Source organism: Thamnophis sirtalis, unplaced genomic scaffold (genome assembly GCF_051295495.1).
Source record: "Thamnophis sirtalis isolate CommonGarterSnake01/CBP01778 unplaced genomic scaffold, rThaSir2_p1.2 scaffold_5, whole genome shotgun sequence".
NCBI classification, from domain to species: Eukaryota; Metazoa; Chordata; class Lepidosauria; order Squamata; family Natricidae; genus Thamnophis; species Thamnophis sirtalis.
Window position 1 is genome coordinate 124,455,206 of NW_028261385.1, and position 13,151 is coordinate 124,468,356.

A 13,151-nucleotide genomic window follows, 5' to 3' on the forward strand; every position below is an offset into this window, starting at 1 on the left:
CCTGTGTAAAATTCCAGGTTCATGTTACTAGGCATCTATAGAACTTCACTAGTTGCATCATTTCTTTTCCCTGCAAGGGAATGGCATTCAGGAACTATGTCAGTGGAGTGGGAGGAGGTTGACTTTATAAAGTTATCAACAATTCACTGGGGCCTGAGTGGGAATACAGTAAAATGGGTGTGCTAAATCTACAGTTTAAAAATTATAATTTAATCTTGATGCTGATGCTGATGCTGATCCTAATCTTACTACAGTAGTCCTTTGACTGAAAAGTGGAGAGAGAAAAAATTAAGCTACCATTTTGCAATGGCTTGCGGCTAAATTTTCCAATGAAACCTTTATGATCCCAGAAACAGATTCAGGATTATATTGAACCCATCATTTTGCTATATATTAGAAACATTAGTACTTCTAGTACTACACTAATTCTATATGCTGGGTATGAACTTAGAACTTTAACTGATGCAGATGTGCAGGTTTTTGTTAACATTATTTATATGAGGACAGATGAACACTTTTAAGAAATTACACCTTGGACATTGGGCTATCTAAATATGATTTCAACTTGCTTGCTGCTCATTGTTATGGTATGTTAATATTGGTGTGTGTGTGTGTGTGTGTGTGTGTGTGTTTAATGCTAAGTGATATTTGAAACACAAAAGTATCAATTATTTGTTTCATGTCATTGAAATAGGGTAGTGGTAGTATTCTAAATCTTTGCTGCTAGTGAACTGTGCTGTTTCCCCATAGCAGACCAGCCTTAGGAAATCTTTCACATCTTCCTTTTCTTAAAACAGACAGCAATGCTGGATCAGGTGATTAAGGACACACAGCAGAGTTACAATGATGAGATCCATTTATATAATGACCAGATTGACAGTCTGAGAAAGAGCATCGAAGACGCTGAAAGGACCTTGGAGAAATACACCAACCAGTGTCGCCAGCTGTCCATTTATAAACAGTCCCTAGAGAGTGAATTGGAGCGTTACAAACGTGTCATTGAAAATGAAGATAGCAGGTATGGAAAATCTTGAAACAAAAAGCAGAAAGCAAAGTGGCTTAGAGTTTCATCAAGTTGTATCTAAGAAATCATTTCAATACTGAACAATCAGGTCTTGACCATACTGTATCATATTTTAAATAATAGGACTATTCACAACAGCTTTCCAGGTTTCTCTGCTTTGGCTGGCATGGCAGGTGTCTAAATTTCTCAGGCCAAAACATTATTTCCCAGTACTGTGCAACATCCTAAATGAAATATTAATTTTTATGGAATATGCTACTCACTATAGAAGCACATGACATGCTCTCTGAGCCACCCATTAATAGCATTTCTACATCAATGTGTTAAGCTTTTGTTTCCAGGAATCTGCATGACTTCCTGTTGTTGCTTGAGATACTACCAACTCTCATTGTTGATTTTCAAGTCTTCTTTGTAAGAGTAAAAAACCAGGTTTACCACCTCAAATTTTGTTTTTAATTGGGTAAGGAGATCTGAGATGCAAGGGAATTAATTAATGGCTACTTTCTGTTTCAATTCTTTTGATGTCAAACGGAACGCTTTGTGCAACTGTCAATAACCATGTCTTTCAAAAAAATATTAAAAATGTGCAGTAGTTGCAGAGATGTGTATCGATAGAACTAGTCATTCACAAAAATTTCAAAAGATCTAGAAAAGATCTGCATTCATAACACTTCTCTTGGTAATTATCTTACCATAGTTGTGGTTTGTAGCACTTTCCCCTCTTTTAAATCAAAGTGATTGAGGAGAGAGAACTCCTCCTGTCTTAAGTGCAGTGACAATATTATGCCCCAAAATCATAATTGCCTGCTTGCAAACATATTGTCCTGTATTTATTCATGTGTGACCACAGGACAAGTTCCAAGCATATGTAGAGCCAAACTGTATTGCTTTAAAAATAGAATGCACTCACAAAGTGCTCTGTTAAGACAATATGTTAATCAATAAGAATTAAAACTAGGTACTCTGATTAAATTAATTCCCTTTCATTTTAATAGCATGATCTGATCATGCTATTAAAATGAAAGGGAATGAATCTAATCAGAGTACCCTCCAAGCCTATTTACGTATGTGTAGATAGATGTGCTTAGAAGTCTCTACATCAGAGGTGTGTCAGAATAACATCGCCATGGCAGCGTTACGTGATATATCAGGACTTTTGCTAAACTGGGCATGGGAGTGGCCAGCGTGTGATACATGTGGCCCACAGGCTGGGAGTTTGACAGCCCTGCTCTACAGGAGTGACAGCCAAAGGAGTGGCTGTCACTCCTTTGAGGTAGGCCAGATCAGAAAATGGATTCCACAAGAAATACTGGAAGTCTTTTGATATAGATTATAACAACATAATCTTGAAAGTCTAATTGTGTTTTTCTACCCTCTCTATTGTACCCAAGGGATTTAAGGCCAAGCCAGTTTAACATTAAAATTCTCTGCCTTTCTTGGATTTAAATCATATTTTGCTTCTCCAAGTTTTTCTCTATAATGAGTGCCTTATTGTACCAGGAATATAAACCTATGGAGTTCTCTGGAGCATGTCCACCTCTGCACATGTACAAGACTTTTATAGTGGAGTAAACATGGAAAGTACACACAGGGAAATTGGGATGCATATTCATGCACTCCACCTTTTTAACCCACACATCTTTAAGGTGGAGGAGGTGCAACCGTATGGTCCAATTATATGCTTAAAGAGAAGTAAGATAAAAAGTAACTTTCAGGAATGGTGAACAGAAGCAATTCTGACTTTTCTTTTAGACAACTGAAAATTTTAGGGACTGAGATGGCTTTGGATATATATGAGATCTGGAGCACTTTGTTTTATTTCTTACCGCTGGCAGTTTCCCATTCACAGAGCTTTCTAGGGGTATCTCAGCTACTCCAACAGGAATCCTCTCTGGGTAGGTTCTTGCTCCACAGTTATTTTTCAGTGGGGTTCCAATGTGCTTTGTTAACTTGCCAGAGTATGACATTCTGTTCTAGAATGTTTGATGACAATGGATTTGCAGGGAATTGATCTAGAGAGGCGAGGGTGGATTGCACTCCACGTAGCTCACCTTAAGACAACAGGTTTGGAATGGAATAAAAAAGAACTTATTTGGAAAATATCACAAATACATATAATTACAATGGATTACACGTAACCCACCTGGGTTGCCTTGGCGTTACTTTAAACATTATTTTAAAGGTTTGTTTAGGTTTTGTTTCAGTGGAATTTATTGATCCTGCCTTATATCTTTTCCCTATTCTGATAGATTGAATTCTGCTATTGTTGGAACTCCAGCAACCCTGTTTCCACAGACCTACAGACCGCCAGAGACGCCACCTTTGAAAGGCACAGGTAAGCAAGCGCCTACAGAAATGATTTTAGCCTATGAGACCAGTATGTGATATCTTTCTGTATGCTAATCTCATTGTTCGCATTACCTGAGCACGTGTGACTTACGTTAAACCCTTTTCTCCTAACAAAATCATTGCATTTACCAAAGGAAGATAGACAAATCATCTATTGATTTCTTAGAAAGAAGAGTGGTCTCCAACCTCACAGTTCCTAGAGCCGTGATGGCGAACTTATGGCACCTGTGCCAGAGGTGGCACGCAGAGCCCTCTCTGTGGGCACATGTGCCATTGCCAGCTGCTCTTCTGGTTTCTGGCACACATTCACACTGGCCAGCTGGCCTTCAGGGGCCGAAGCACTGGTAAATGGCTTGAAAACTCCCCCCAAATCAGCCAAAACTCAGACTGGTTGGGGGGCATTTTTCAGGTCATTTTAGGCCATTTTGGGCTGTTTTCAGGCCGTTTTTGGCCCCAAAATGGCCCCAAATCATCCCAAACATGAATGAAAAACAGCCTGAAAAACATGGCCAGGAAACAGGCATTGCACTCTGTCCAGCTGGTTTTCAGTTTTCCGGCATTCGGGCGCGTGCACATGCACACATCTTCCGATTTGGGCACTTGGTGCCGAAAAGGTTCGCCATCACTGTCCTAGAGCATACTCCCAATACTTTTAAAGTGAACTAACATTTCTGTTCATTGGGATCCTGAAAATTTGTGATGAATTAATGTTTTGTATATATATACAGCCCAGGAATAAATCCTGCCCCTCCTGATAAATCCTAAAATAATTATGCCTTAATTTTGGTTGTTTTAAAATGAACTTTCTCTCTTACATAAAATAGTTACATCACATCTACTAGCTTGACTTCTAATGGCTATAAGTTGTTTCTTGTTAACAATGAGGAAGTGATTTGCTCTTTTCCCAGGATTATTTTTAAAACCTTTTTAGACTAGTCTTTCATCTTTAACACCATGATTTCCTGGGGATCTCTTATTCTAGTGCTGACGATCGGATTTTATTTAGCTTTTTGAGATCAACAACAACTGGGTGTCTTCATCACTTGAGCCTCCCTTATTTAATTTTTTGTTAATTGGATGAATTTTATGGTCCAGCAGGACCCTGGTAAATACTAATGTTTTCCTACACAGTCATGTTAGTAATGTTGAATTACAGTATTGCAGAAGTCCTTACTGCTGAAATATCCATAAGGTTTTGGAGCATCTTTGTAGATTATAGTCAGATTTGAAAGCTGTAGCTTTGTCTTCATAGACTGTACCCAACAAAATTAAAAATGTAATCCACTTCTGTGTGTGTGTGTGTGTGTGTGTGTGTGTGTGTGTGTGAGAGAGAGAGAGAGAGAGAGAGAGAGAGAGAGAGAGAGAGAGAGAGAGAGAGAGAGAGACAGACAGAGACAGAGACAGAGAGACAGAAAGAGAGACAGAGAGAGAGAGTGACACACACACACAGAGAGAGAGAGAGAGAGAGAGAGAGAGAGAGAGAGAGAGAGAGAGAGAGAGAGAGAGAGAGAGAGAGAGAGAGAGAGAGAGAGAGAGAGAGAGAGAGAGAGAAGAACCAGAGAGAGAAAAGGGGAGGGAGAAGTTCCTTTTCTTTCTCTGTACAGTAGCTCCATCTAAATATTCATCATATAGGAATCATCCATTCAGGTATTATTTTGAGAATGTGTGTGTGTGTGTGTGTGTGTGTATGTATGTATGTGTATATATATGTGTGTGTGTGTGTGTGTGTGTGTGTGTGTATATATATAGATAGATAGATAGATATAGATATAGATATAGATATAGATATAGATATAGATATAGATATAGATATAGATATAGATATAGATATAGATATAGATATAGATATAGATATAGATATAGATATAGATATAGATATAGATATAGATATAGTATTAGTAATAATTAGGTAAGCAATTAGGTAAGCAGTAATCATACTAATTGCATTAAAGTAAAATTACAGTAAACATATCCCGTCAACTTAAATTTGTCATTAAAAGTGAATCACATTTAGGTTTTGTCTTTTGCTTAACCAACATTTTGGAGTGTGTCCTCAAAGGGCAAGTACAGACACTGCCTAAACAAATGGTGCACTCTGACCTAACATTTTCTTCAACAAATATTCACGCCACCCTCATCAACCATCTTTGAGGTAATGTCTGCATATGATACATTTCCTCCTTAGTGGGCTGCATCTCATGTTATATTTATGGTTGTTTTATTTCCATTCATGTAGACATTACACTGGTCATGCAAGACATTGCTGCTGCCAAGTTTCGACAAAGAAGCCTGCCAAAGAAAATGTTTAAGAGGAAGGAGATCACACCCAAAGACCTTACCAATGGGTCTTCCTTAGAGAAAACGCTCGACCAGCCACAAGAAGGATTTGACCAAGTTCCAGTGGATTTCAAGCATGAAGAAAGTGAACATAGATCCAATGGTACAAAGGAAGAAAGTGAGCCCAGAAAAGCAGAAGAAGATGTGCCCGATGGAGCACAACTAAGCAAAGCTTTTGACAAATTGTGCAATATAGTGAAAGACAAAGTCAGATGTTATCAAAGACAGGAACCTAGAACTGGGTTCCATGCTAAAGGGTATGTAGTTATTGCAGAAAAAGGCAGCTATGATGACACCAGCTTCCATTCTTTACCTATTCCTTATAAAGGTAGAGTCATTGTTTCGGATGTTGGTGGAAATATATCACGTGGTATGAAAGCAATTCCAGAATTACCCAGATCTCCTGAACATTGCAAAAGTGAAGTTGAAGTCCATGAAATGCGGGAGCGATCAAGGATGCAGAAAGACCTTAAATATGAGTACAAGCTGTTAGGCAAAGAGAAGGATGATAATGGATCCAGGGCCTGGAGAGATCTTGGAAAAAAACAAGAATTTCCAAAAGTGCAATTTACTGGGGCACCGGAACCATTTTCCACATCATGTCCAAGTGAACGAAATGAAGAAGGAATTTATGTAAAGAAGCAATGCAAGAAGCAGGATGGCTTGCATAAGGAATTAGCTTTCCCAAACACTATGAGTTATGAGAAGGTAGAAATGGTAGAATCCATAGAAAAATTCTCTGATGACAAAATTGAAAGCTATGAAGAAACTGCTATGATTATGGAGACCATGACTGAGAAAACCAGCAAAAAGAAATTGGAAGACAAAAAACATTAGTATGTACCTTCGAACAGCCAATTAATCCAGCTTACAGTTATTACAGAAGTGATCCTCAGAGTTTTTTTTTTATTTAATAGCAATGCTAAACAAAATTAATGGAACCCTACCAATGTGAATGGTTTGATGTTGGTAGCCTAAAATATGTATTTTGCTTGATTCCTCACTACTCTCCCCTTATATTGTCTGATGGAGTGATAAAAATAGTGAATGTGGAGTTGAATTTCTCTGCCAATAGCAAAATTGTAGATGTTTCACCTTGGGGATCTTAAATAAAATTCCATTGTCACTCCCTCATCCTCAGTTTTTGCCATCTTTGGAGGCTGTGTTTGAACAGAAGCCCCAATTTTCAAGATTATTCCTATGTTGGCTTCAGTTAAAAGATTGGACATGGGGAAGAGTAGCCACACCATCAAAAGAAAGAAGAACCTGAAGAACCAGTTTAATGTATCCCCAGCTCTAAATATTAATTTAGACCTAATATGTTTATAAGAACTTGTTTGGAATTAAACTGTCCCAATCCTCCAGAGAAGAACCAAAATACCCTCTATTCTCCATTAAATCAATGTTCAAAGGAAAATAATTGGGGAGAAGTACATCTCTATTAAGATCAGAAGTTTTTCTTAATCAAATCGACTTGCAAGGGATTGGGGCCATTGTGCTTGGTGCCACCACATGTCCAGAAGTGTATCAAATATACTACAAATGGATTTGATGTCTTCATTGAAGTGATTCTTGGACTATACTAATATCTGAGTTTCTGATGATAGAAATCTCTGAATGTTAGCTGGTACCATTTGGTTGATTTTTGCCTAATAAATATTTTGTCTTCCATAGATATATTTGCTCAGAGGATCTGTGTTGCCATTTAACCACAAAAGGCAGAATATTAGGAAGTCACTTGGAACTCTATGCACAATGCAGTTGAACCCTTGGATTTCACTTTTAAATCTAAGCAATGGACCTGACTAGATACAGAATTATGAATCTTAATTAATTGCACAAGGCTTTATTTTTCTGAACATTTGCATAGAAATTAAAATACTGGTAGCTTTAGGTTTCTAGTAAAAGGTAAAGGTTCCCCACATATGTACTAGTTGTTCCCAACTCTAAGGGGCAGTGCTTATCTGCGTTTCAAAGCCGAAGAGTCAGCGCTGTCCGAAGACATTTCTGTGGTCATGTAGCCGGCATGACTAAATGCTGAAGGCACATGGAACACTGTTACCTTCCCACCAAAGGTGGTCCCTATTTTTCTATTTGCATTTTTGCATGCTTTCAAACTGCTAGGTTGGCAGAAGCTGGAACAAATAACAGGAGCTCACTCTGTTATGCAGTGCTAGGGATTCGAACTGCCGAACTGCCAACCTTTCTGATCGACAAGCTCAGCATCTTAGCCACTGAGCCACGTGTCCCTGAGGTTTCTGGTATAGAAGCCCAATTAAGTTAGCAGCTTATTTGATATGAATATTTGTATATTCCTGTCCAGAGATGTTTTCTCTGAAACTTATTTATTTTTAAACAGATAGTTGTGAGAATAAAACGGCAAAATTGCTTACAACTCTTCCTACCATTTATAAAGGTTAAAACTAAAACCAAATATAAATACAAATTAGCAGGCACAGGTAGCACCCATTGCTTTTTCAGTAGTGATGACACACATTGGAGGAACTTCTGTCTTAAGTTCAGAGTAGAGCTGGAAGGGACCTTCAAGGTTTTCTAGCTCAAGCAGGAGACCTTATACTATTTCAGAGGAGATCTAGTATCTATTTAAAAACTCCCAGTGATGAACTTCTGAAGGCAAGGTATTCCATTGGTTAACTGTCCTCACTGTTAGGAAGTTTCTCCTTAATTCCAGGTTGCTTCTCTCCTTGATTAGTTTCCATCCATTGTTTCTTGTCTTGCCTTCTCATGCTGTGGAGGATAATTTGACACACACCCCCCTTTGTTGGCAGCCCTTCAAATACTGGAATACTGCTATCATGTCACCCCTAGTCCTTCTTTTCTCTAGACTAGCCAAACCCAAATCCTGCAACTGTTCCTCATATGTTTTTTCTCCAGGCCTTTAATCATCCTAGGTGCTCTTCTTTGAACTTCCAAAGTCTCAGCTAGTGGATGCAAAACCAACATTTATAGATCAAACTCATAGATAACTTTTTAAATCATAGAGTGGCAGAAGAAGAATCCATCCCTGGATATTAGGAGACCTTCTGCACCATGTTTTCTCCAAGCAGTTGTGAACAAGATTGAGTATTTCTGGAGCTCTTGTAGGTTTACCAAGCCTTTATGTTCATTGCCATCAACAGTAGTTACAAACATTTGACTGTAAGCTTAGTGATGGGTCATGCTTTGTTTGTTGCATGATAAGAAGGCTGAGCAATCTTATAGAGCGAGGTAGCTGGGAATTTAAGTTGTAAGTTTCCATTAAAAGAGCAATGCTTTAACATGAGGATCTGCATACGATAGCTCAAGGAATGGGCTGAGGGAAGACCAACAACTCTAGAGGCCACCAAATGGGGGAAATACTATTACTAAGCGATAAGTGGCTTCCAGTAAGTGATACTGGTCAGTTCAGTGAAACCATCCATAGGCCCTATTCCCACAATATGCTTAAAACCACTAATAATTTTAGAATCATGGTAATGGGGTCAAGTATTGCAATTTTGGAAACACAGAACTATTCATTTTCTTCAGGAACTGTCTGAATTTCCAGAAGGTCTTGCACCAGCAAAATAATAGTAAGGCTTTTAAACATTACTAGCAGCAACTAACCCGCAGCAATAGGTTGCAGCCAATATTTGGGAAACCATTCTCTGTGCTGCTATGTATTGGCAATGAGTTCTATAAGGGAAGGCATTACTTCTCCCCAGCTCTTTTACCATTCTTTTCCTTTATCATAAGGAAAATGGCTCAGTAGATGGTTAGATCCCATTCCATTTGACTGGATGGAGTTAATTTAATCTTCTGTATGATGGGGTTTGTTTGAGATAAATTTAATTCTATGGGTATCCTTGGCAGACTCAGTTGATTCCTTTTTATTCTTCTACAAAACATGAGCATTAAATTAGGTAATTGTTTGTGGCAGCATGGGCATTATTCCTCCCCGCTGTTTAGTCAGGTTTGATCTTCAAAATATATCTGAATATGTTTTCAGTGGAAATAAAACCATCAGCATAAAGCACATTTGTGTCTCACATTTCTATTTAAACATTATGATTTAAATACCCCCCCCCCCATTTTCAAAATGGGCTCAGAGTCATATCTCACATGCCTATAATCTTGGCTACAAAGCCAGGCAAGACTATTATACCCTATGCAAAGCAGATATTTATTTATTCAAAGGTTGGAAAATAGAGCCAGTCATTAAAAAAGAGAAAATATAATACCCCACTGGATAAGCACAAAGGCCACCTCCAAAGTGATAAATTAGGCTTGACCATAGGTCATATTATCCATGATTGAAGAGCATGGAAATTACAGAACATCTTGAAAGCAACAGAATCTTCACTCCGACACGATGTAGTCCAGTTACATATTTCCACAGTGTTAGAAATTAGAAAGTCTATCTAGGTGTACATGGGCAATGGAGCCCTCCTGTTGCACATAAATAACCAGTGTTATTAGTCATGCTCATTAGATTGCAATGTATTGTATTTTGTCCTGCTCTGAAAGAACAGAAATATAGTCCCAAAGTTTTTTTTGTTTTAATCCAATAATTCCTGATTTGTTTGTTGGCACACTTCAAAATATCAATCCTGGTGCTTGAATACTTGAAACAATGTGCCTCATCATCAGTCTTCTCTTACCTTAAGATGTGCCAGCTGTGGATGAGAGATGGGTCTTTTCTGTAGCTCTATCTAGTTTGTGGAATGTTCTTCCTGTAGAAGTTCTCCTGGCATCCAATTTACTGCATTTAGTGCAAAGTAATCCAGCCCTTTCAAATAATTAGCTTAATAGGTTTTATGCAGTTCTAAAATTTTGTAGATATTCCACTGTAATTTTTAGATCACCCCCGAAAACAGTTTGTAAAGGTCCATGTATAAATATATTAATAAAATAAATAAATAAAGCCTATTACTATAGCAAACCAATTCACATGTCAATTTCAGCAGATGGTTTGGTGAGATTTTGGAACTTCAGCTTCTCATTTCACTTGTTCTTAGATTATATTTAGTCTAAATATAAAAAAGACGGATGGAGAACAGACTGCCTTTCCAAGAAAGTGCAAGTTTTCTTTACCTAACCTCTGAAACAATCATACCAGCATGTTCTGCCATATTTTTTTTTATCTAAATGTAAAAACTACACTGTCACATAACTACTGATAAGCAATTGTGCTTGGATCTGCTGCTTTACAACATCTCTTTATTTTTACTCATATTATAAAACATTAGCACAGGGCTTAATAGCTGATTGCCTGTATACAATTCATCCCATGACTCACACTTTTAAAAAAACAATTATGATAAATAAACATCATTTTGCATCAGCAGTCTCACAAAAAGGACTCATAACTGCATTCTGATGCATACAATAAATTAAAACCCTACAAATTGAATCTATCTACATAATAATACTATTAATATCAAAATGTGCCATTGCTCCTTAGAATTACTTTTCCATTGGGATTATGAAAATATATACACCCATTTAGTTATTTTGCTACAATATAAGACTTTTAATGTTCAAATGGAAAACTTACATCACAGCAATGGCATCTCTACATATAAATTCAATGAGCCCCTTCATTATCATTTAGAAGGCTTTCTGAGACATTATTGTGATTTTTGCTTTCAAAGTAAATAAATTTGCATGGGCTATGCACATCTGTTAGAAATGCATACACACATACATATGTATGCATATATGCAATAAATTCTTACTCTTATTTACAATAGGACGTGTCTATATAAATATATAACATACAATAATGCCTGTATGCTACTACTACACATTCCATATAGTATAGCAAAAGTTTAAATGTTTAAATTTCATAGGTTTAAACAGTTACATACGTAAGTATAGACGAACTGAACCAGCAAGGAAAGACAGCTGCAATGCCTACAGTATTTGGTTCCCTGCTACTGCTGAATTTGATGAAAATGCATTATGCCAATAGGGATATTAGTCTCCAATGGAGCAATGATTTCATGCAGGACTAGAATAGAGTTGACAGTCATCCCAGTAGAAGCAAATTCTACTCTCAGACATGCCTGTTCATACTATATGCTCATTAAGTTTTAAGAAATCACGGTTTAAAAACAACGAGATTGAAAGGAATTCTGTTCTTAATTAGCTTTAGGGAGAATTTATGGCCATGCAACTTCCTCGTTTTCCACTCTAAAAGTGTTTCATGCAAAAATACTCACAAATGCTGGTGCATATGATTATAATGTGCTTCTCTCATCAAAGGGAATGGAAGTCTCTAATTTTAAAGTGTGCTCAATTGTGGCTGAGAATTTTCATGCTATCGTCAGAAGGATTTGGTTATTAAAATCCTTCTTTTTTGGTTATTAAAACACTCACGTTCGTGCAAAAATCTGAGAATAGAACAAGCCCCAACATATTCTTTAACTCTGTTTTACATTCATGGGTTTAAAAGGGTGTACCAATTTCCATACATAATAGCAAACAAATAAAAAAAATCCAGAACTAATTTAATAATGCAAATATTTGCAGATCAGTGCACAGTTTGAGAGTATACAGTAGTTTCTATTTTCCTTCAAGACTCGCCACTCACAGGATTCCTATGGTTCCAGGGCCTACATGTTTTTGCACATTATGGACACTGCCTATCCCAAAATAGAATAAGGACCCACTACACAGGTGGAGTTTCAGGTTATGAACCATTTTTTACCGTATTATAAATTCACGTGATTCCCATGTTGTCAGAATATATGTTTAAGTTCCATGTTCTATTTGGTCAACAAAGTTCAGATTTGTCTGGTGTGCATCATAATTGTTTTGTTATGAAGGTTTACATGAAATGCACAATCTCTCTTTTTATTCAAGCATATAACTAGCTGTGCCTTTTTGAAATCCATCATTGGAGTGTCATACATTAAACCATATTGGGAGATTTGAAAATTTTTATATAGTAACTATAACAATTACCCTCAAATAACCAGTTTACTCATTGCAAATTAACAAAAAAAAGTAGATGTTTTAAGCTGGTTTGATGAAAAAATTGCATACGATTAGTTTTCACTTTACAAACAAAATATATCTTTGACTGCGCCCAGTAAGGCAAGGCACAAGTGCAAATAAATCACGAAATAATTGAACAGATTCTCATTTTATTACTATCACAAGACCAGCACTATTGAGAGTAAACACCGTCCATTCTTTAAAAAGAGAAAGAAAATAGGAAGAATATAAAAAAATTGAATTTAAAATAAAGAGAGATAAGAACCATGGCGACCCAGTGCCTGCATTCAGCGCCAAGCAATCATTAACCTTTGAGGGATGCAAACCAGTAGCACAAAACCTAGCAACCCTATATGTGTGATTAATAGTTCTACTGGTTAACAGATAAACTGCATAAAAGGCGCCAGTGGACGCTGGGAGCTCAGATAGTAACGGAACAATAAGAATCAACCCACTGTCA

General features: G+C 37.2%; 1 protein-coding gene across 1 annotated transcript in view; it reads left to right on the plus strand.

Annotated features, from left to right (window-relative positions):
• Nucleotides 1-7,385, plus strand: part of BFSP1 (beaded filament structural protein 1) — a 31,710-nt gene extending 24,325 nt beyond the window's left edge. The window contains exons 6-8 of the mRNA XM_014058082.2: nucleotides 798-1,018; nucleotides 3,274-3,359; nucleotides 5,610-7,385. Coding sequence (XP_013913557.2) covers nucleotides 798-1,018; nucleotides 3,274-3,359; nucleotides 5,610-6,547 — 1,245 coding nt within the window. The 3' untranslated portion in view covers nucleotides 6,548-7,385. The remainder of the gene's footprint in view (nucleotides 1-797; nucleotides 1,019-3,273; nucleotides 3,360-5,609) is intronic.
• The last annotated feature ends 5,766 nt before the right edge of the window (nucleotides 7,386-13,151 follow it).